Source organism: Gracilinanus agilis, chromosome 2 (assembly GCF_016433145.1).
Source record: "Gracilinanus agilis isolate LMUSP501 chromosome 2, AgileGrace, whole genome shotgun sequence".
Classification (NCBI taxonomy): domain Eukaryota; kingdom Metazoa; phylum Chordata; class Mammalia; order Didelphimorphia; family Didelphidae; genus Gracilinanus; species Gracilinanus agilis.
In genome coordinates this window covers 462,923,627-462,948,913 of record NC_058131.1, presented here as the reverse complement: position 1 = coordinate 462,948,913, position 25,287 = coordinate 462,923,627, and the positions used below count along the sequence as shown (strand labels likewise).

Below are 25,287 nucleotides of genomic sequence, written 5' to 3'. Positions count from 1 at the left end.
GCTAGGAAGTGAGTGAGGGCAAATTTGAACCCAGGACTTTAGGTCTCCAGACCTGACTCTTTATCCACTTAGCTGTTCCACCTGCCTTATTTTAATTATTTTTATTAACTAGGTGCTAAACTATACTGTTTCTAGCTGCAGAAACACTGAAAGTGCTTTCAGTATACTAAATTTGGTGCCCCTTGGACAAAGTACCCATAAATTCACCTTAATTAAAGTTCTGGATTCAAATGACAGAAAAAGTGAAGACAGAAGAAAAAAGGGTTAGGAAGAAAGATAACAACTTGGTTTTTAAATATTTTAAGAAAGAGTCGGAGATACATATATAGAATTCAGAAGAGACATTAAAACTAGAGATATAGATTTGAGAGTACATATTGAAATAATCATTGAAGCCAAGGAGATAAAATTTTGCCAAGGAAAAGAGCATATAAAAAAGAGGAATTAAAACTGAACCTTGAGGAATAATCACCTAAAGAAATCAGGAAAAAACAAAGAGCTAGTGAAGAAGATCAGAAAAAGAGAAGCAGGAGAACCAGGAATGTGTGATTTTTAGTGAATTACAGGAGGAGAGAGTATTCAGTAGGATAGTATGGTCAATTAACTGAAAAATTGCTGAGTATTCACAGATAAAGAAAACTTTTTGTAAAATCTCCCTCCATTTATCAGTTAGAAAGGACCCCCTTTGGTGACCTTTTGAGAGAGAAAGCAATTTCAGTCAACTAAATTGGCAATCAATTAGATTGCAAAATTATTGCTCTGACTAATCTTTTCCCAAAATTTCACTAAACATTTTAAAGAACCCTCCAAAATAAAAATCTGCACTTTTTAAAAAATCCTTCAAAAATTTATAAAAATTAATTAGCTATTCCATATTTAATACCAACTAATACAATCACTCACAAGAAGATTTTAGAGAATATGTTACATTTGGACATCCTTCTGACCCTTTGCAAATAGGTATACCCAAAAGAGAAGGGAAATTTTTCTTAAATACTTGAAAAGGGCTTATATTAGAAAGTGGGCACTTTTCTGGAAATGTCTCAAAATATATATAATTTTATTAATCGAGAACCATTGATTGTGCCAAGCATCTAACCTTGGAAGATCAATAATCCATTGATTTTTTTTTTAACAATAAAATCTGTGTTGCCTTCACCCACATTTTCCACTGCTGTACTTATCTATCACTCTTCTTTTAATCAATGTTAAGGAAGGAGTAGCTAGGTTGCCCAATGAGTAGAGCACCAGGTCTTGGCAATGGGAGGTCATGGGTTCAAATTTGACTTCTGACATTTCCTAGCTATATGATCCTTGGTAAGTCACTTAACTCCAATCGCCTAGCCCTTCGAGTTCTTCTACCTTAGAATTAATACAGAAGTTAAGAGTTGTTTTTTGGGGAGCAGCTGGGTGGCTCAGTGGATTGGAAGCCAGGCCTAGAGACAGGAGGTCCTAAGTTCAAATCTGGTCTAGGGCACTTCCTAGCTGTGTGACCCTGGGCATATCACTTAATCCCCATTGCATGGCCCTTACTGCTCTTCTACCTGTGCCTTGGAACCGATACACAGTATTAATTCTAAGACAGAAGGTAAGGGTTTTTTAAAAAAGGGTTTTTTAATTAAAAATTTTCCAAAATAAGTTATGGAAAAATAATCATCTGTCTACATGAAACACACTCAAAATTTCTCTACAAATGGTCGCTTCAATGAAAATCAAAAAAATTGCTTTAAATGAGAGTATATTGTATTTCTCTTAGAACTGATAGTATATTGCCATTCATGAAAGCCAATTTTCTTTATGATTCTGGGTTATAAGGCATTTTAGTGGTGCTTTTTAAATTTCAAACTACTTTTACATGCTTCCTGAGTAGTGTATATACTCCTCATGGCATTATACCAGGACTGTTGCTAAGAGTTGACATATGTGAAAGCAGACAGCCACCAATCAAAAGTCCAGAGTATACTCTCTTACCCCATAACTTTCCCCAAAGACACTGTTTGCTTAGTGTTTCCACAGACGTTCACTCATTTGCTAAATTCCAGAAACAGATTAGGTTAATTTCAAGAAAAAAATTTTAAAGGGCATCCAAAGAGAATAAGTTGGTTGGTAAGAAAGTGTAATTTATGTATGATTAGGGTTAAGAGAAAAGGGAAAAGGTGATTCATCTTGGAGATCAAATAGTGTTAAAACCATGAGAGTTGAAGATAATTTTAAAAATAATTCCGGTGCAATGAAACAAAAAAGGGGGGGGCATTTAAAAATCTTGATTTAGTTAAATAGAACCAATTGAAAGTTTCTACTCCGACTCTTTCAATTTGATCTCATGTGAGGTAGTTCTAAGGTGGTTTAATTTTTAACTTATTATCAATTTCTTTTCTGAATATGTCCCTCTTCTCTCTCCGTGCTTTCTGGGCATTTTGTCATTAAAACTATTTAAAAAGAAAAAACAAAACAGTTCAACAAAACAAATAATCTTATTAAACAGATCTGATATATTCAACTTTCTACTTCCTGTGGTCTTCATCCTCCTCTGCAATGAAGAAAGGGAGGAGCAATTTCTCAATTTTTCTTTGGAGATTAGCTAGATCATGATAATTATATAAAATGATAATTCAGTTTTATTTTATTTTATTTCTGCATACATTATTGTAGTCATATATATGGTTTTCCTGGTTCTGCTTACTTTATGCTGTATCACTTCATTTAAGTCTTCTTATGCAGACATGAAATCTTTATATTTGTTATTTCTTATGCATTCCACTTAGCCATTTCTTCAAATGATGAATATCTACTTTATTTCCAGTTCTATATACTACCACCAAAAAGGTTCTTCTATGAATATTTTGGCATTTTTAGAACCTCTGACTTCATTCTCCTTGGAGTATATGCAAAGATATTCAATTGTTATTATTGAACTGTTTTTCAGTCATTTCTGACTGACCCCATTTGAGGTTCCTGTGGCAAAGATACTGAAGTGGTTTACCATTTCTTTCTCTAACTCATCTTACAAATGAGGAAACTGAAGCAAATAAGGTGAAGTAACTTGCCTGGTCTGATGTTGGATTCAAACTCAGGTCTTCTTAACTGGCACTCTACCCACTTTACTGCCTCGATGCCCTAACATTAAAAGATTAGTTGGAATACTAAGCTTCTACTCACATAGATAGGGAACCTAGAAAAAATGATCTTCTCTCCGTTCTTTTCCTTCTTTAAAAGGGGGAGAAGAATCTCTAATTCTCCACTCACCTCACCAAGTGAGAATGAAGGTAAGTTAATAATTATAAACTATTGTTGACGCTATAGAACCCCCACTGGTCTTGATAACAAGAAAGGGAGAGGCTAGGAGGATGGTTGTTCAGTCTTTTCAGTCATCTGACTCATTGTGGCCTCATTTGGAGTTTTCTTGACAAAGACACTGGAGTTGGTTTGCCATTTCCTTCTCCAGCTCATTTCATAGATGAAGAAACTGAGGCAAACAGGGTTAACTTGTCCAAGGACTTATCCAAGGTCAGTCACACAGCTAGCAAGAGTCAGAGGGCCAGATCTGAACTCAGGAAGATGACTCATCCTGATCCCAGGTCTGGCACCCTATTCATTGTGACACCTAGCTACACAGATATTAGATATTGCAAATTGGGATTAATTAGTTTTCTAACAACAGCCTCTATGTTTTTATAACATGGAACAAGAGGCACTTACAGAGGCTTTTGCTAGTGTTTTCTTCCTTTTTTTAAGTCCTGCCTTCTGTCTTAAAATCAATACTAAGTATTGGTTCCAAGGCAGAAGAGAGCTAGGCAATTGAGGTTAAATGACTTACCCAAGGTCACACTGTTAGGAAGTGTCTGAGGCCACATTTGAATCCAAATCCTTTCAACTCCAAACCTGGCTCTCTATCCACTGAGCCACCTTGCTATCCCAATGTTGTTTTCCAAACTGCTGATGCCATTTCTTTTATGCTTTAATGAAGCATTCACCAATGCCAGTAGATGATTAATATACACTGGAAATTTGAAAGTGACAGTACATCTTTTCCAGGGGGAAGTGAAGCAAAGGGTTAATCTATGATCTCTTCAGCTGGTTGCTTGGCTCCAGTTGGTGAGGAGAGGCAGTCTCATATGACTGATAAGGCTAGATATGGAGTCAGAAATTGTGCAACCTCTAACGTAGTGTGATCACGAGCAATTCACTTAACCTCTCTGAGACTCAGTTTCTCCATGTGTCAAATGAGGTTAATAGTATCTTTAATATCTACCTTACAAAGTTGTAGTAGGGCTATGGTCTCAAAAGTTTTTAAAATAGCTTTTAGGACACCCTATAAAATTAAAGCCCTATGTATTTTTATTTGATTCACACCTGCCAAGAAGCAGCTTGCTCATACTCCATCCAGTATTTGGCATTCTGCTAAAAGGCCATCTTACCATTCACAAAATTCAGAGCCTCCCTTTGGGGGAGAAATAGATATTTGGGTCTTATAGAAACCATGGTCAGAGGGGTATATTGTTAGCAGCATAGTAAAAAAAAAAAATTATTAGGAAGTTGCAGGGTATCCACCAATCAACACATATTAACTGAGGAAAAATATCCCCCTGAAAACTCTGTTTGCAAATGATCCACACACCTCTGTTTGAAGAGTCTTGTTTTTCACCAGCAGGCCTGCATAGTCAGTATGGATTTGGTCAGCTCCCCTTTTGGAGGATTGTGTATGGTTTGGAGAGAAAACTGCTTCAAGAGGTGGGTCAAAAGGAGCCTGAAAAGTAAAATTGCAACCTAAGCATTTGAGCCTTTAACACCAGCCGTATGGGTAAAACTAAAAATTTACCATCCCACCAGTCCCTCAAGGAGGAAACAAGTAACAAAATCAATATTCTTGTCTGGCACACAGTCATACCATGACTATCAGTCAGGGGTCTTTCCCTTCTTTCTGAGAAACCATATTTAACATTTCTCTCATGTGTATGTAGCTGTTTGCTAGGGGTCTTCCACATTAGAATATCAACTGCGTGAGGACTGGAATCTTTTGCCTTTCTTTGAATCCACCATGTTTAGCAAAGTCACTGGCGTACATATTGTTATCACTCAGTCGTTTCATTCATTTCTAAATCTTTGTGACTCTATTTGGGATTTTCTCAACAATGTTACTAGAGGGAATTGCCATTTTCTTCTCCAGATCAGTTCGCAGATGAGGAAACTAAGGCAAACAGACAAACAGCTAGTAAGTGTATGAAGGCAGATTTGAACTCAGGAAGATGAGGCTTCCTGACTCCAGGCCCAGAACTCTATTAACTGTACCACCTAGCTGCCCTAACACATACTCAGAACCTAAATGCTATTTAATTTAACTTGGCCTACAAGGGATGGTATCTAATGAGATGAAGATGTGGTGTTCAAAGACCATGAAAATTTATGTAAAAAAATTGAGGAAACTTTCTTTAACATCCAGTAAAAGTTTTGTAGTGACTTAAAGCTGCAGTGGGTCACCCAAAGGAGATTTCTTATTATTTTGGTTACTAGGTAGAACCCATTTAATAAACTGGAGAGGACCTTAAGGAAGGAAAAATGAGAAAGTTTGTGAGAAAATTGAGGCCCAGAGACATGAAACTACATGTAGTAGCTTACTCATTTTGTTCAGCCCTCATCTAATTTAGTTGGAAACTCATATATTATAGTTCAAGATTATCATCATCATCACCATCACCATTGTTATGAGCTATATAGTTTTCTGTCTGCTAACTTGAAGGGTTTTTTTCCTTTATTACAAGAGCTCCCCCTAATGTCAATCAGAGGGAAGAGTAATCTTTAAACTGAGTTAAACTAAACTTGTTGAAAGTTTATGAAACTAAAAAATAAAGAGGAAAAAATCTCCTGTCATTTCAATAATCATAAGGAAAAGATGAATTGTTCACATGAAATTTGATGCCATAAAAATTTCAAAGCACAAAATATATTTCCCTAAAGTTAACAGTTTTCAAACTAATAAAATTGTAATGAAAAATCTTAGTTCTAGAGAACAGATAATCAAAAATTCCTCTGAGAGGTAAAGTAACACAAATGCAGAATATAGATTGTTTTCAGATTAGGCTGCAGTAATGATTGATTTTCCTTAAATGATTTTGTTACAAAAAGAGGGTTTCAAAAGAAGGAAGGGCAGAGGCCATTCTCCTGCCTAATGGTACTATTTCAGTAGAAATCATTATTTACAGAGTGAAGTACTCAGGGTTCCTAAGAAATGCTCAGATACTCAGGACATCCTTCTTGCTAAGCCACAATCTAGGAAAGAAGTCAATATAGTAATTCTTGCTTGCCTTAAAAGAAAACGTCCATGATTCTTGTAAGATTTACTCTTATTGTCCTCTTAAGAGAAGGGCCTTTAAAGATAACAAGCATTACTTTTAGTTAAGATGTCAGCATGAATAGGGACAAAACAGCCTAGCCTAGTCCAGTAAAGGTTTTAAAAAAAAAGCATCAGAGCAAATAATGACCAAGAAATCAAGAGCTAAACTATAGTATTTTCAACTAGCCCAAGTTTGCACAAGGGGACAACCAGAGCCTATAATCACACAGGAAGGAGTCCAGCCAGAAAATCCAAGGTGAATACAATGATTGGAAATCTAACATGAACTAAAAATGTTCCAAGGACACAATAAGCCTGTATTGTTCCAATGAAGAAACCCCAGGGCAATTGGACACGACAGGTTTAGACTGAAATGCACTAGGGGCTATTTGCAGTACCCTGACCTGAGTTATCCCAGCATAGAAAACTCAGTGCTTTTTACCTGCCAGTATTCTAAACACAGACATCAGTGGTAGTACAAGCCTGAGGTGGGAGCTCAAATAATGCAGGATGAAGCAGGATCCCACCATCCAAGAGTGCAAAATTGGAAGGAATTCAATTCAGAAAAGGCTGAAAATGTGAGTAAACAAAAGATGGCATCAACAATGAAGAAATCTTAAGGTACCAGGAGTGTCTAAGATTCAAAGAAGGATATAATAATTCTACAATGTCCTTAGATAAAAGAAAGGAGGGGAAGGAAGGAAGGAAGGAAGGAAGGAGGGAGGGAGGGAGGAAAGGAAAGAAGGAAAGGAGGAAAGGAGAGAGGAAGGGAGGGAAGGATAACAAGGGACCTAAAAAATCCTAGAAGATACCTTATGTTCAAGCAGCATCACTTCTTAGCTTAGAAATTAAAGAAACATGAAAAAAACTATATATATATGTGTGTATATATATATATATATATATATACAAAATATTTATTGTAATGCTTTTCATGCTGGTCAAAAGTTGGAAGAGGGAGTATCTTTATACATGGAATAAATAAAATGTAATATGTGTACATAACTTATTTATGATGTAAGAAAAAGTGAAGTAGACAGTTTCAGAAGAAACTGGGAAGACCTTTATGAACTGATACAAGCAAAATGCCTAGAACTAAACACTTTATACAAAGAAAAGAACATTCTAGAGAAAAAATTGAGAACTCTGATCAATGCAATGATAAACCATGAGTCCAAAAGAATGAAGATAAAACATGCTACTTGTCTCTTAAAAAGGAGGTGAAAAACCTACAATGCAGAAAAAGACATATCTTTTAAGGACATGGCCAATGTAAGATTTTTTTTCAGGACTATTTGGCTAGATGTTGAGACCTCTATTTTTCGTTATTTTATTTTTTCTTATTTGCTAAAAACAAAGTCCTAAAGAAAAGGATTGGCAAAATTCACTTTTAGAGATGTCTCAGTAAGGAATGGTAGGTTGATCTTTTACAGGTAAATGATATCAATAATATCTTTCATTTCCTGGATATTCTGTACCTTAGTTTTATCTGGGCAGGTAAAAATTGGAACTCAAACTCTAGAAGTAACAACTGGGCACACTGCCAATAAACTGGGACTACAGTGGGAGCATTATTCTAAAGTATGAAAAAATTTTCAGACCAAGAACTTTTCAAGCATGTGTCACTCATTGCTTTTACTTCTCTATACCTACTCAGTGTATTCTGATTATAAATGCAAGAGTGAAAATAACAATCAGAAAAATGAACAACAACAATAGAAAATTCTATGAAGACAGTTTTGAAAAAAAAGAGAAATTAATTATGGATCCCAAATGATTTCAACAACAATACCTCAAATGACTTGTAAGAATATTATTTGCTTTTTATTAGTGTTTTTTGTTGTTGTTGTTGAAAATAGCTAAGGCAGGGCAGGAGCAGCTAGTTGGCTCAGTAGATAGAGCCAAGCCAGCAGTCCAAAAGACTTTGGTTCAAATCTGGCCTCAGACACTTCCTAGCTCTGTGACCCTGGGCAAGTCACTTAACCCCAATTACTTAACCCCTTACTGCTTTTCTGCCTTGGAACTGATATTTAATATTGATTCTAAATAGAATACTAGCAAAAAGACTCCAGCAAGTGATCAAGAGAGTTATTCATCATGATCAGGTGGGATTTATACCAGGAATGCAAGGATGGTTCAACAATCCACATAATTGACCATATGAACAAGCAAACCAAAAAAAACCACATGGTTATCTCAATAAATACTAAAAAAGCCTTTGACAAAATACAACACCCATTCCTACCGAAAACACTAGAAAGTATAGGAATAGAAGGACCTTTCCTAAAAATAATAAACAGTATATATCTTAAACCATCAAAAAGCATCATATGCAATGGGGATAAATTAGAAGCCTTTCCAATAAGATCGGGTGGGAAACAAGGATGCCCATTATCACCTCTATTATTTAACATTGTACTAGAAACACTAGTAGTAGCAATTAAAGAAGAAAAAGAAATTGAAGGTATTAAAATAGGCAATGAGGAGACTAAGCTATCACTCTTTGCAGATGATATGATGGTCTACTTAAAAAATCCTAGAGAATCAACTAAAAAGCTAGTAGAAATAATCAGCAACTTTAATATTAATTCTAAAAAAGGATATAAAGATTTATTTTAAAAAGAAAGGAAAGAAGGAAGAAAACTAAGGCAAAGAAATGATTTAGAGATTAAAAAATAATTTGAAATCACTGGAATAAACAAGTTTACCTCTTAATTAAGCATGATGTCTATAACTTAGAGAGGATGAAGTAGAAGAGAGTCTTACTTTTTAGGTCAAGTTATAAAGAAACGATATATTTTTAAAGAGTTATTATTTACGGTCTTTTGCTTTTGCATATCCAGAAACTTGTTTAGTTTATCAAGGGGTGAATAAGTCCTAAAAAGCTGGTTTATGCCTTCTGAATTTACAAGATTGATTTGTACTAGAAAGCTAATTTATTACTTTTCTTTTTTTTTTTTTAATTCTTACCTTCTGTCTTAATATAAGTTCTAAGACAGATGAGCAGTAAAGGCTAGGCAATTGGAATTAAGTGACTTGCCCAGAGTCACACAACTAGCTAGCTAGGAAGTATCTGAGGGCAGATTTGAACCCAGGACTTTCAGTCTCTAGTTCTGGTACTCTATACACTGTGCTATGAAATTGCCCCTTGTGTATTACTTTTCAATGAGAAACATAACTGCCAAGAGGATTGGGTATTTATATTACCTCATGAACAGGTGCTTTGCTTGGTAATATTTGTTTGAAAACCTGGCCCTAATACTTCCTAATAGCATGACCACAGGCAATTCACGTAATCTCTTAAGATCAGTTTCTTCATGCATTTCCTTTGATCCAGCAATACCACTACTGGGTTTGTATCTCAATGAGATTTTTTTAAATGGGAAAGGTTCTGTTTGTACAAAAATATTTATAGCTGTTTTTTTTTTGTGGGGGCAAAAAAATGGAAAATGAAGGGGCGTCCCTTAGTTGGGGAATGTCTGAACAAATTGTGGTATCTGATGGTGATGGAATACTATTGTACTATATAGGAATGACAAAGCAGATGTTTTCTTTAAGAACTGGAAAGACTCCATGAACTGATGTGGAGTGAAATGAGCAGAACCAGGTGAACATTATACACAGTAACTGAAACACTGTGGGACAATCAAATGTAATTGACTTTGCTACTAAAAGCAATGCAATGATCCAGGACAATTCTGAGGGACTTATGAGAGAATAGTAATTACATCTAGAGAAAAACTATGGGAGTATAAATCCAGAAGAAAGCATTATTTATCACTTGTTTATATGGGTATATGATTTGGGGGCTTGGTTTTAAAAGATTATTACAAAAATGAATATGGAAATGGGATTTGAGTGATATTATATAACTCAATGAAATTGCTTGCTGACTTGGAGATCTGGGAGGGAAGAGGGGAAGGAGACAATAAGAATCATGTAACCATGGGGAAATTTTTTAAAATAAAATAAAATCAGATGATATGGGAAAAAAAGATCAGTTTCTTCACCTATAAAAAAAGTGTAATACACCTTCAGGATTATTACATTATAAAATTTAAAAGACTTTGGCATAATTCTCAATAAAAATCCAGTGGCTCCCTATCACCTCTAGGATCAAATATAAAATCTTCTATTTGCCATTCAAAACCTTTCATAACTGGTTACTACTTATACACCTTTCTAGTCTTCGGACACCTTACCCACACCACCCTTGATCTTTCCCCTCTGGGACCCAGTGGCATTGGCCTCCTGTTATTTCTCAAACAAGAAACTCCATCTCTCAGTTTCAGGCATTTTCACTGGTTGTACCCCATGCCTGGAATGCTTCCCCCTCCTCATTTCCATTTCCTGATTTCTTGGCATCCTTCAAGCTCCACCTAAAACCCCATCACCAATAGGAAGACTTTCCAGTAATTTCCTTAATTCTACCACCTTTTTTCTGTTGATTATTTACAATTTATCCAGAATGTAATTTGTTTATAACTGGTTCTTATATCAATCTTAGCTAATATATAATTAATATTTGGAATACCAAAATAAAATAAGATTGATCTAGAAAGAAAAAAAATAGAAATCATAATAAATGAAATTGCTCTCATGGGATATTTCATCAAGGGCAGCTAGCTAAGGTAGTGTAGTGGATAAATGCCAGGCCTGAAGACAGGAAGACTCCCTTTCCCCGAGTTCAAATCTGGCCTCAGACACTTACAAGCAGTGGGAGGGACACTGAGCAAGTCAATTGCATTTGCCTTAGTTTCTTTATCTGCTTCACTTCATCCACCATCATAATATCTTTACCATAAAGACTTGGACAGGACTGAAAAATGACTAAACAACATTCAAGCTATGAGAACTATTGAAAAATCATTCTCCATGATAGAGGCAGCTAAGTGGCATAATGGATGGAGTGGTAGGTCTGGAATTGGGAAGACATGATCTAAATTACTCACTATGTGACCCTGGACAAGTCATTTGAACTTCATTTGCCTCAAAGTTCTCAACTGTAAAAAGGGGACAAAAAAAGGGCCCCTCTACCTTACAGAGTTTTGAAGATCAACTGAGATAATATTTATATAGCATTTAGCACAGTGCATGTATATAAGCTAATTAATGCTTAATCTCCTCCCCTATTTCCCTAGGTAAGTACTATACCTGGCAAGTGGGTTTTATATTCATGTTACCTGATTCAGGATGCTGTACTAGAAAAATACTCATTAATTCTTGTGGAATTATGGATTATTAGAGCTAGAAGAGATATTAGAAATCACATAGTCCAACCCTCTTGTCAAGCAATAAAGAAACTAAGGCAAGAGCCTATCCTGTTATGAGGATGAAATGAGATAATATTTATAAAGTGCTTAACACAATGCTTGACACACAGTAGGCACTATATAAATGCTAGCCATCATCATCATCATGAATATTATTAATCCTCTACTCCCATAAGGATTGCCACTATTATATAGATAGCACAAGAATAGCACCCAGATCTTCTGACTCCCAAGATCTTAATATCACAATAAATATTTCCATTCTGGTAGTCCTTGCCTTTACCATTTTTTACTTTTTATTTCTAATTTTCATATATACTATAACTGCTAAGCTATAAAGCTTGCTTTGTATTATTTTTCAAACTGATTGCTTTTTCTTACACCTTTATCTTCTGTGTTAATATCAATTCTAAAGAGAAGAATGGCAAAGGCTAGGCAACTGGGGTTAAATGATTTGCCCAGGGTCATATAGCTAGTTGGTGTCTGAGGCTAGATTTGAACCTTGGTTCTCCCAACTCCAAGCCTGACTCTATCCACTGTGCTACCTAGCTACCCCTAAACTGATTGCTCTTGAGGAATTATGGAATTGTGGGGAAATTTAATTTAAAGTCATAGTAGCTGAGTTCTACCTGTGTGACCTCAGCAAGTCACAGCTCACCTGAGCTTCTATTTCCTCACTTGTAAAAAGTAATTGAACCAAATAAGCACTGATGATCTATTAGGTTCTAAATCTGTTATCCTAAGATCTTAAAGGGAGCTCACTAATTAAATTCCTTTCAATCAAAGAAGAATGTCTCCCCCTGACTCAGATCATTTTAGGATGATCTGTTAGCCTCAATCATTCATTACTGCATTAAGTGGACATAGTATCCAATGAGGATTACTTGTCAGAAGCATCAGAAAAGATCTCAAAAAAAGATGTACAACTGGAAAAGTAGGTAGACTGATCAAGTTACAAAAGCTAGGGATGACAAATGGATAGCCCACATAGTCCATTGCTATCTAGGTAAAATCTAAGAGGCCTAGATGGCCACAGTGCATTGGGCAGATCATCTTTGTATCTGTAAGACAACAAAGACAAGAATCACATCTATTAATGAAGTGTGGGTATTCCCTCTCTTCGCCACTAGAGGGAGGACTCACGTATGAAATCACAAATCTATGGATGAATGGACTAAAGAGATAGGATAGTAAGGTAGTAAAAGCACTTAAAAACAGAAAATTTGAATTCATATTTTGGCTTTGTGATCCTAGGTAATTTCTAAATTACCTTTTTGTTGTGTGTCTGACTCTTCATGACATCATTTGGGATTTTCTCAACATTGGAGTGGTTTGCCATTTCCTTCTCCAGCTCATTTTACAGATGAGGAAAATGAGGCAAACAGGGTTAAGTGACTTGCCAAGGGCCACATAGCTATAAAGTGTCTGAGGCTAGATTTGGCCTCAGGAAGATGAGACTTCCTGATTCCTAACTTGTAAAATTCAGTTTCCTCATATGTGAAATGGAAATAATAATAATACTTGCGCCTACCTCACAAGAGTGTTACAGTGATCCAATGAAAGTGTACAGTGGAGTAAAGAAGCATTGAAGGACTAGGAATCGTCAGAAATTGTCCCAATTTTCCAAAAAAAAGGCAAAAGGATAAATACTTGAAACTAAGTACTAAAAGTTTGACATCAGTTTTTAGGGGAAAAAAATTGATAATGAATTATGAAAGCTTTGTAAGAACTTTGAAAAGAAAGCAATGATTACTACAAGCCAGCATTAAAATTAAGGTCTTTCCTACTTGTACAAAAATATTTATAGCAGCTCATTTTGTAGTGACAAAGAATTGTAAATGGAAGGGATGTCCATTGGGGAATGGCTGAACAAATTGTTGCATATGTTGTTGATGGAATGTTATTGTTCTATAAGAAATGATAAGCAAGATGATTTCAGAAAGAACTGGAAAGGTCTGCAGGAACTGATGCATAGTGAAATAAGCAGAACTGGGAGTACACTGTATATAATAACAGCAATATTGGACAATGATTATCTGTGAAAGCTTGGCTACTCTCAGCAATGCAATGATCTGGGACAATCCTGAAAGACTTGTGACAAAGAATGCTATCCACCTCCAGAGAAAGAACTGTTGGATTCATCTTTCACATCAGTGTATTCTTGGTTTTATTTGGGGGTTTGGTTACATATGACTTTGCTCTTACAACAGTGACCAATATGGAATTGTGTTTTGCATGAAAATAAAAATAATTTTTTTTAAAAGACAAAGGTCTTCAAAGATTAGGTTAGGTTGGATGCTTACCCCTGGAGCATCAGCCTTCATTTGTCTTCTCTACTGGCCCAAGGCCATTCTAGAATCCATCCTAAGTAGCCAGTGGGTCATCTTCACAATTTTACCTTTCCTCTTTCCCCAGTAAAAACCACCCAAAACAATGTTTGAGTTGCATTACTGCTAGCATAGCTTAAGTGAGATGGCAGTTATGAATTCCAATTCCTTTTTCCATTTCGGGAGGACCCACTATCTACTCTACACCTATATTCTGCTAAGCCCTTATGTTATCACTATCACCTGACCTACTTGTATAGCTTCAGTACCACTGGGCCTTGCTATTTTCCCTGCCTCATCCCACTCCTGAATCTTTAAAACATAGCAAATCTTTCAATCTAACTTTTTGTACTGTCTGTCCCCAGTTAAAGCATGCACTCCTTGAAATGAGATACCATTTCCATTTTTCTAAACGTATCCCCAGGACTTACACAGTGGTTGATTTTATAATTTTTTATCAAATTACTTGGAGATGTTGAAGAGGGGTTCCTGTTCAGATATGGGCTAGATTACATGAGATCCCTTCTACTCCAGACTGCTAAATCAACCCCCACCCACCCACCTTTAAGGAGACATGATAAAAAGATGTGATGTAGGTGGGAGGACAGCTAGGCAGCTCAGTATATTGAGAGCCAGGTCTAGAGACAGGAGGACCTGGGTTCAAATTTGGCCTTGGACACTTCCTAGCTATGTATGTGACCCTAGGCAAGTCACTCAACCTCCATTGCCTAGCCCTTACCATTCAAAATTCAGTATCAATTCTAAGACAGAAGGTAAGAGTTTAAAAAAAAACAATGTGATATGATTAGGTGGAAAGAGAGGCATTGTGGTATACTTTATTAATTGAATGCTCAACTTGGAATCAGGAAGATAACAAAATGAGGAGATTGGATTCAGTTTCCAAGGCTCCTTCCTACTCTAAATATCTGTGAGCCTAAGGGTAAATCAATGAAGTAATGTCAACTATAGGGACACCTATAGAGAAATATTACAGGACTCCATCCTTGGCTCTGTTCTGATAAATGTTTTTGTCAATGACATGGATAAGACCACAAGTGGAATGCTTAACATGTGAATAACATCAAACTGAGAGGGATGGCTAGCATACTATAATATAGAACTGGTTCACTGAATGATCTCTTATAATTCTATAATATGATATAGAAAAATTATAGAAAAAGTATAATCCTATACCTAGAGAATTGATGAGGAAACAATTTCCCTCTATGAAAGACATAGATCCAGATTTTTGAGAATGCTGTTAGCTACAATTCCTACATTACTTTGTTTAGGTCATTTCCCACCCTTTATTTTAAGAGAGGATTCTGATGGAGGTGGATAATAGAAATTGCAATGCTGTTTTATTAAAGCCTCAATAAATATTTTTAAATAAATGAGTACAGTGTCTAGAGGAATGTCTAGAAAGGAGATTATATGGGAAAAAATTCTCAGAGGTTTTAATGGATTACAAGTTCAATATAAGTAAATATTATAACAGCATGCAAAAACATTCCTTTTTAAGTCTTATGCTATCCTTTTCAATGACTCTTCTATATATAGGTATTAATAACAATACTTTGCTTCCCTCAGAAACATTTGTACTAAAAAAAAAAAAAAAAAAAAGGCTCCAGCTCTTTGCCCAAATCAGATGACAATGTTACCCTAGAAGACTTGATTCACCATGGATCTCTGGCATTGTGGATGATAGGAAATATTTCTGGTATCCCTTTAAAAGTTTATATAGGGGGCAGCTGGGTAGCTCAGTGGATTGAGAGCCAGTCCTAGAGATGGGAGGTCCTAGGTTCAAACCTGGCCTCAGACACTTCCCAGCTGCTGTGTGACCCTGGGCAAGTCACTTGACCCCCATTGCCTACCCTTACCACTCTTCTGTCTTGGAGTCAATTTGACTCCAAGACAGAAGGTAAAGGTTTTAAAAAAAAAGTTTATATAATTTCCTGCCCTATCCATAATTAATCCAGTTGTTTAACTATAGTTACCTCAGGAGAAATAATGAAATTAACCATAAAAATGTCATTTTAATTTACTTTAATTTGTTATCATTAGTGGAATTAGAGTAGTTAGGAAAGGAGATGAAAAGGTTTCTGGAAATTAATCGGTTGTTTTTCCTCCCCTACAAATGAAGCAATTGCTGATGTAGAAATGCGACAATATCATCATTTTGGGGTATATGTGTGTGTTTTGTGTATTTGGATACCAATGAGAGGTTACTTGAGGTGGAATTTAACTGATCTAGGAGCAGTGAAGGAAAAGGTAGAAATATGGCATGTGCATGAAGCTTCTGATGGAAAGGAGGAGATAGTGAAAAAGCTTTGGACTTGATCGACACTATTTGCCAACTGGCACCTTTGATTTTCTGTTGGTGAGTCAGGGCAAGGCTGATAGTGAGAGGAGGAAAAGCATACAATTTACTCTTCATAAATGAAGGATGTTCAAGAGTTAGATATCTATATATTAGGGAGTATATGTACTGTGCTTTACTTCAGAAAACAGTTTGACCCAGGTGCTCTTAATTATACCATGAACACATATACAAATTTGTATCCCTTTTCTGGTAATTGATGAGATTGTAGATGCTATTCATCCAGTTTGCTCTTTCCACTGAAGGACATATATAGGATTTCAGAATCTTATATCTCACAGGAATATTTTTAAAAGGCTTTTCTGTCTGCCTTTTTACAACCTACCAGTGGCCAAACTGGCCCTAAGACAGGTTCCAATTCCCTTTAGCCCCTCAGATACACACAGTCTATAGTCCCCCGCCCCCCACAAAGGAATCTCATTCTTTCCGGAAGAGAGATCAAGATAAGCTCACCCTGAACCACCATTAACAACCCTCACCACCAGCAAGACATAAATAAACCATACCTCCATAGATGGAGTGTGTAATGCCAGATGGGGCCAAACTGCTTCAACACTATGACTAGCAACTATACAATTGCTGGTGGGTAGTGCCATTAACCAAAGGAATTTCCAAATATTTAATTTTAAAAGTCTTAAGTATCATGATTATAAACTTTGTGATCCTAAGGAAAGTCATCTATGCTAGATACTAAATAATCATTACTTAAAGCAACAGAAAGTACATTTTCATCTTGAAAGAGTTTCTTTTCCTCAGAAAACTGGAAATAAGTTGTAACTGAGGCTATGAATAGTAAAGCTAGAAACTAAAATTTTTTTTTTCCTGAAATTACTTTATTTGGTTAATTGTCTATTTAAGAAAGACAGAAAGAAGCAAAGAAGGAAAGAAATGAAGGAGGGAGGAAAGGAATGAGGAAGGAAGGAAAAGGAAAGAAATATTCAGTGACATCTGAATAGTAGAACTTTCAGGAATCTTAGAGATTACTATTTTGTGGACAAACAGACCCAGAAAGGTGAACTGATGTTCCCAAAGTCACACAGTATCAAAACTGAGATTTGATACAAGGTCTCCTAAAACTAAGACTGAATAGTGCTCTTTCTACTATATCCTGCTGCCTCTAAATGAAGAACCACCCAAAAATATTGAGTTAGAAAGGACTTCAAAGGGTATTAAATCTAATTCCTATCTCGAGCATGAATTTATTCTGCAATATTCTTGTCAAAGGGCCATCAATGCTTTGTTTGAAGAGTTCCAGCAGTGGAAAGCTCACTACTTCAAAGATATCCCATTTTTCTTTTGAAAAGCTCTAATTGTCAGGAAGTTTCTCTTCATATTGAAATCAAAATATGTAGATTCCTAATACAATCTTTTTTCAGGGGGCAAGGAATGAAATTTGTATGCTTTTTCTTCCTAGTGAGTTGGATTAATACTAAATATTATCTCTTATAGAATAATTCTAGAATAAATAATAGAACTAGAACATTTTCGATTGACATAAAATTTTTTAAGGTATACATACACACAGTATGTCTAACTAGCTGGTAATCTTAAAGTAGGACTTCCATTGGCTTTACCATTACTAGAAAGAGGAATAGAGTTGACATTTTCTGCCTTTTTACCTTCTTTTTCCCCTCAGTCTCTTGCCTAAGAAGACATTTTTTATTAAGTTTCAAACTATTCCATTTAGAATGTGAACTATAAAAATATATTGATCAGGTGAATGAGTCAATATTAACTGACCACTATTTCTACAGTTAGAAGCAGTCATGAAGTACATTCTAAGTACTGAAACAAAATTAATTCTGCTTTAACTTTCATTGGAAGAAAAGAGATAATTATTAATTGCTTTAGAATTATTAACAATGAAGCCAAAGAATATATTGGGGGAGAGGTTCACAGAATTTTAACTCTACCATTTCCTAATAAGCATAAAAAAAGTATTTGTAAAACATATAGTCTCTTTAGTTATGGGAAGATGGACATCCAAAAAAACATTTTTTCCTTTTTTCAATGAGAACATAGATTAAAACCCCAAATAAGTTTGCAGAAAACTATTGTACAATCTTGGTGTGGAAAGTAGGTGGGGAAAAAATGTTAGAATACCTGTCCCACCCCTGGGTTGTTTTTCCTAGACGTGCAAGATGATGGATGCCTGACTTTCGATGACATGGCCTCTTGTAGCCCTTTACTTCGGCTAGCAACAGACCTTCCTGAGTCTGATTGGCTTAAAAACTGGAAAGGATCTGCCATTGCAGAGGTAGAGGAAGCATGAAATAGATCTTCTGGTAATACAACTGGTTCTTTGAGGAGCCAATATATGTATCAGTGATGAGGGCCACAAGGTCCACCTAGAGTCAAAGCAACGTTTTCAGAGAGGTTCCACTGCAGTCTCTTTTTCACTATTTAGCAAATTCTCAGAGGAACTGCTCCAGTTGGACTCTGTTACGTGTTTTGCTTGAAGCCAAGGAGGTGGACTGAGTTTCTAAAGAAATCATCAAAACACTGTGTTTAGATTATAACTGTTGCAGTTACTTGTGTATTTATTTATACACACTCACACACATATGTATATATAATATGTAAGATATATGTATACATACTACTGTACCACCTCGCTACTCAGATACCTAATTCTATATACATACATAACACAAATGAAATAAATGAATTATATATTAAATTATTATATTAACCTATCCAATTGGGTAGGATTGGCCTCTAGAGTTAAAAACAAATGGCATCTGAAAGAAATAACATCAGTCATTTTCATCTTCATCTTAAATTAATCAGCTCCTATGAACAAAATCTTGCCAGTAACGTAAAATTTGTTGAGAGAGAAGGTAAAAAGTAAAATCCAATAATTTGAGGTTTTACTTAGGAGAGCAGACTTGGATATGAAGTTTCAATGATACCCCCTGATCTGGTAGAGAGCAATCAGACATCACCTTCAAAAGTTACAGGAAATGGGGGAAGGAGGGCCAGGGGTAGAGGAAGAGAGTTCCTGAATTCAAACTTTACCTCATTCCCAATTTAACATAGATCTAGCCCTGTTTATAAATATATACATGTATACATTCTGTGAGCACTCATGTATATTTTAGTATAGGATTTTTCTAACTGGGGCACTCTGTAGAAGCTTTGTGCTGGCCTCTTTGGGAAGGTCTCAAGAAACAATATTTGCTCTAGGTATTCCTGAAGGTTGACATCCTTGATTAAGGTAAAATGGTGAAGTATAGAATATTTGTGTTCCTTTGATGGGATTGACCTTGAATAGAGCAAAATAGTGCATTAAACAGGCAAGGTATCCCTAGGAAATCTGGTGCTGTAATTAAAATCTATGACTTTGATGTCCTCTCATTTCTTTTTTAGCATTCTACCTTGGGGTATCCAGTGTCCCAGAATGCCCTCAACCCTTATTGTGTGACCCCATTTTGTCCAAAACATCTTTCTTCTGTCAACATGGAATCTGGAAACCCCCAAACTTGTAGCCTAGAAAGATTTAATGACCCCCAGTTTACTTAGCTTAAAGGTGAAAGCCCCAGGTTTGACTTTGTTACCCGAGAGTTCTTCCCTGAGGGAGAGTCCAACTTCACTAGTCTCAGACTAACAACAGACCTTATTTTGAGCTTGAGTGGGGATGTGACTCTTCTTGTCTCCAGAAGCTTCTCCCAATATATCACGCCCTCCTTTCTAGGATGGAACTCAGGACCTTCAGCTTACAAAACTGAAGCTCTGCTAAAGAGTCACTCGACTTTGGGGTTGGCCCTGATGGGAATGATCATCCCCACACAAGCTCAAAATGAGGTCTATTGTTAGTCTGAGACTAATGAAGTTGGACTCTCCCTCAGGGAGGAACTCTCATGTGACAAGGTCAAACCTGGGGCTTTCACCTTTAAGCTAAGTAAACTGGGGGTCATTAAATCTTTTTAGGCTACAAGTTTGGGGGCTTCTAGATTCCACATCAATCCTTCCAATCTTTACGTAAAGCCTTTTTCAATCCCAAATATTCTAACAGATCTCTGCTCTATCCTAGAGAAATGCTAGACCAATTTGTTCTGTTAAGCTAATAGCTATTAATATAATATTGTTCGTGGCTTAAGGAGTTTGAAAGATGAATTCAATGGGGATGATTCCAGTATAGTTTGGTGAGGTATAAATATATTAAGATATTTGGGATCTTCTGGTGCTTGTTCCTCAAATACAAATTCCTTAATAATAATACTTTTCTACTATGTAATCTTTTGCTGTTCACAAAATCTCTTGCTGGATATTATCATCTTATTTGATCCTCATCATGATGTTATGAGATAGAGAAAGAAGGTATTGTTACCCCCATTTTTCAGCTGAAGAAATTGAGGTTCAAAGTATAACATTTGTCCAAAGTTATATATCACATAGGCCCTTTCTTACTCTGACTTTGCTCAGGCTGCTTCTATAGATGGATATGTATTCTTTGAGGACATTTATTTTCATTTTTCTATACTCCCATTTTATGAATTTATTGTGCTCCAAAGGCAATCTTTTAATGTGAGTTTCATTGATTTTACTTTTGAGAAAAAAACAACCCAGGGAATATATCATTAAAGTTTTAATGTAACTCAGTTGTCCTATATGACAGGTAACTAGCTCTATATAATGTATTAACTGAATGGTTTTGGAACCTTTGAGATATAATATCTATAATGCAGTAATGGGACTTACCATTTATAAGGACTATAAAACAGGAAGCTGCTTTGTAGATCAGATCACCCTCCTGTGATTTTGATGGCTATATGTCTTTTACTTCTACCTTTTGCCAAAGGAGTCTTACAAATGCTTTCAAGACTTGAAAGTAGAAGGATATGATGTATTACACTTCCTCTAGAAGATAGTTGAAGTCAGTTTTTACCATATTGGTTAAAAAGAAAAATGAAAATCTAAGACCAATCCCAAGAAGGGTCCTGTATCTTGTAAAATGGCTGCATTGCTTTGCCTGTAGAATATCAGTCCTTCAGATAAATGGTTACTGAAGGATGACATCACAAAGGACCTGACACTTACTGTGATCTCAACTCAGTTCATTTCAACAGGTACTTATTAACTGCCTAGTCTATGGCTAAGGATACAGAATTGAGTAAAACATTAAAGATCTGGATTCAAATTATTGCTCATTATTACACATATGAATGTTAACAAATCATTTCATCTTTCTTTCAGTTGAAGTTTCTTTATCCATAAAATGAGTACAGAGGAGAATATATTTGAAGCCCTTTCTGGTTTCAAGTTCCATACTTAATGACCCTTTGCCCACAAGAGGGGATAACATAAATACACAAATGGCTATAAAACATAGTATAATAAATGCCAAAGAGAATTAAAGACGAGTACCATGGTTGTTCAGAGAAGAGAGGGATCTCTTGATTGGAACAAGGAAGTCTTCATGGAGGAAGTAGAACTTGAACTTGAACCTTGAAAGATGGAAGAATATCAGTCAGATATAATGATTTTTCATGCAGTCAAATTAAAACCCTAAGTAGTTTCAATAATTTCTTAAAAAAACACACACACATCAAACTGATCCCATTAAAAATCAAAATACAAGAAAAGGTGAAAATTGTTTTGGGGATCTTTTACTTTCTAAAAATTATTTTTTATTAGAAAAACAAAACAAAATAAACAAAAAACTTAAGCCTTCCATGCAACAGCATAAAAATACTTGTAAAAGGTTAAACTTGAACATTTACCTTTCCATTATTTACCAAATGACAAAAGAAATGAAGAGTGCCTAAATTAACAAGTAAGCACCAATAGTATTCATTGTATTTGAGAGTTTTGAAGCTTTATTTAGTTGACATTAATGTGTAATTGCTTTTTTTGGTGCTTTTTGGGAAGGGAGGGATCTGAGCCCAAGAGAGATAAATAGGCTTTTCCTCTGTCAACATTGAAACTAGAAACCCCCAACTTGTAGCCTAGTAAAATCTAATGGACCCCAAGTTTTAGGACTAGCTTGTAAATTGGAGACTCCAAAGTCCCTCAGAATTGTCCTGGATTATTGCATTGCTGCTCATAGAGAAATCTATTACATTGGATTGTACCACAGTGTATCTGTCTTTGTGTATTTGGTTGGAGAGGACTTCTAAGATAAAAAGGGTACTTAAGATTTGATTATCTACTAATCTTACCTATTTATCTTGCAGTCTGAATTGTGAGTCAAGCCTAGAGACAAGAGGTCCTGGATTCAAATTTGGACTGAGACCTATCCTAGTTGTGTGGCCTTGGGCAAGTCACTTAACCCCCATCTCTAATCCTTAGGCTCTTCTGCCTTGGAATAAATAATACACAGTATTGATTTTAGACTGAAGTTAAGGGTTAAAAAAAAAAAAAAGACAAAGACAAACACTGAAGACACCCTCAGGGAATTCAGTTGAGCAAAGTTTCTTTTGACTCTTACTAGTCTGCTCTGGGCTATGCAACAAAGCCTTCCTGATGCCCCTCAAGAATATTTATACTCAGTAGACCAGGAAGTAATGGCAATAGCCTGAGCCTTTAGTTCTCTGAGCCAATCAAGTCTCAAGAATGGTTTTGATGTATTTTAAGGAAACACTGGCCTAATTTGAATAGAGGTGTGGGTAGAATATTAGATATTACCCCTACCACAGAAGTCTTCTTTATTTTTTAAACCAAGAATGCACTGGAAAATATTTAACTAGTTCTCTAGGAAAAAAAATGCACACACAGCAAACTTTTAAGTTTAATCTGCATTATTAACATTTTCTCCATTAAGTCTAGATAATTAACAAAACAATAAAAATTGATTTGTAGCATTTGCTACTTCCAAGGTGTAAATGCTTATGCTGAAATTTTAATAATTAGCTTTCAAAGCTGGTTTGAGTTGGCTCTGTCACATACCTGAATCATTTCTTCCTTAAATATTTGATTGTATTTACTTACAAACCCATCTAATCCTGATCCTTTCTTCTGTGTCAGTTCAACTAAGCTTTGTTCAATTTTTCTTTTTGAGATAAGGTTGTATTCTATGTTCCTTGCTTTGTCATTTTAGGAGGTTTAGGATTTAGGATTGTGGGGAGATGGAAGAGTAGGGTGGGAAGTTTTTCTGCCCTCTTACAGCCTCCCACAAACAACCAAAAATAACTAAAAATCAACACTAAAAGCAGCAAAAACAGATAAAAGTCCAGAATGTAACTGAACTGCTAAGGACAATCCTAACTTCCCTGGCCTCAGTCCCACCCAGAAAAAAAAAAAAACAGAGAGAATCCACAAAACAACCCTGAGGGGAAGATTAGCTATCTCACCTTTTGTGCCCCAGTTAGAGGAGCCTTCAACCTAAGAATACCACTGGAATATGAATCCAGAGACAGAAGGCCCAGGAATAGCTGTGTTTGCTGCAGCTTGGCTCAAGATGCCCTGACTGGCCCACTGTTGGGGGACTGAAGGAGAGGATGAGTGCCAGGCCCTAAATGACAGGAACTCAATCCTCATTGCTAACAAATGAGGGACTTTGGAAACCTAAAGAACGAGGACTAGGCCCTTGGCTCTGTCCCAGGCTGCAGTGGAACAAGAGAAGTGGAAGAGTAAAGGAGTGCCTACCAGTGAGTTTGTTTGCTGAGAGACTGGGGCCTGTCAGCTGTGGTGACTCCCAGTAGAATGATTGTTGCCACGGGGTGGAGGTGGGGGGTGGGGCGAGGAGGCAGACTGGCTGCCTGCAATCTCTGTAGCAGAACTGCCTGAGAACTCTGGTTGGAGTACCTGAGGTCAATCACTGACTGGGGCTTGAGCCAGGGCCTGGGAATATATTTGACTCTGGATTGTAATAAATAGGAACCAGGAAAAAACAAACACACACAAGAAAAATCCTGAAACCTGAGATAACATACGTCAACAAAATAGGAACTCTGGGACTCCAGATAAAAAGCCAATAATTAAAGTCTATTGGCCAGACCACTAAAATTTAATAAATAAATAAAATGAGCAAGCAAAGGAAAAAGAACCCAATTATTGATAGTGTTAACTGGGAAAAAACAGACTTTATTAAATAATCAGAAACCACTCTTTAATCAAGGAAAGGGGTACAGTGCTCTCCACAAGGCCTCCACACAGAGCCCTGAAACTCGAGTCTGGTTGCTCTGGTCACAGAAACCTAGGAGAGACAACCGTGCTAGATTGACAACTCCAAGGAACAAAAGAATTTGGGGAACCTATATGCCATTTGGGGGACCCAGGGGCAGGGAAAGATGGTTGACATTACCATAGCTACAGGGAAATGAGAATGTTCAAACTATACTGACAGGATACAATCAAGCTTGGGAAAGAATCATAGTTAGAGGCTAAGGTATAAGGGAAAGGACTACTTACAATGGATACTAAAAAGACTGTCCTAACTCAGATGTGGGTCTTCCTTGGAAAGCGTCTCTGATACAAAGGGGAAGGCTACCTAAAAGAGTATTTAGTATTTGCTTAGCCCCACCTAAATGCGATTGTCATTTACCTTAGGTCTATTATTCAGTCTGAAACTGCTAGCCTAAGATTCCCTTCAGGGTAGATTCTCATGGGAACAGGGAACAAGTACAAACTTTGAGGTCTCAAGCTTACAAGCTAGTCCTAAAACTTTGGGTTCATCAGATCTTACTAGGCTACAAGCTGGGGTTTCTAGATTCCATGTTGACAATAGCTATTATGGGGATAGAGAAGATTAAGGCGCAAATTCATAGGACAGTAAAGTAAAAAATGCCCACTTCAAAAACAGTAAAGAAATACGGTAAGTGGCCACAAACTCAAAAAGAGCTTTTGGAAGAGCTTAAAAAAGAACTCAAAAGTCTAATGAGAAAGGTGGAGGAAAAATTAGGTAAAAAAAAAAATAAGAGCAATGTAAGAAAATAAAAAAAAAAATTATGAAAGAAAGGTCACTCAAATGGAAAGAGATTTAGAAACTTACGGAAAAAATAAGAACTATTGTATATGTATTAAGAACTAGAATTG

The 25,287-nt window shown here is 36.2% G+C and overlaps 1 protein-coding gene across 1 annotated transcript in view; it reads right to left on the bottom strand.

The window, feature by feature from the left end:
* LOC123235796 (coiled-coil domain-containing protein 170-like) overlaps window positions 1-18,561 on the bottom strand; it is a 59,932-nt gene extending 41,371 nt beyond the window's left edge. Inside the window, exons 1-2 of the mRNA XM_044662005.1 lie at window positions 18,415-18,561; window positions 4,619-4,747 (exon numbers count right to left, since the gene is read on the bottom strand). Of these exons, the coding sequence (XP_044517940.1) occupies window positions 4,619-4,747; window positions 18,415-18,561 (276 nt within the window). The remainder of the gene's footprint in view (window positions 1-4,618; window positions 4,748-18,414) is intronic.
* Between the last annotated feature and the right edge of the window lie 6,726 nt (window positions 18,562-25,287).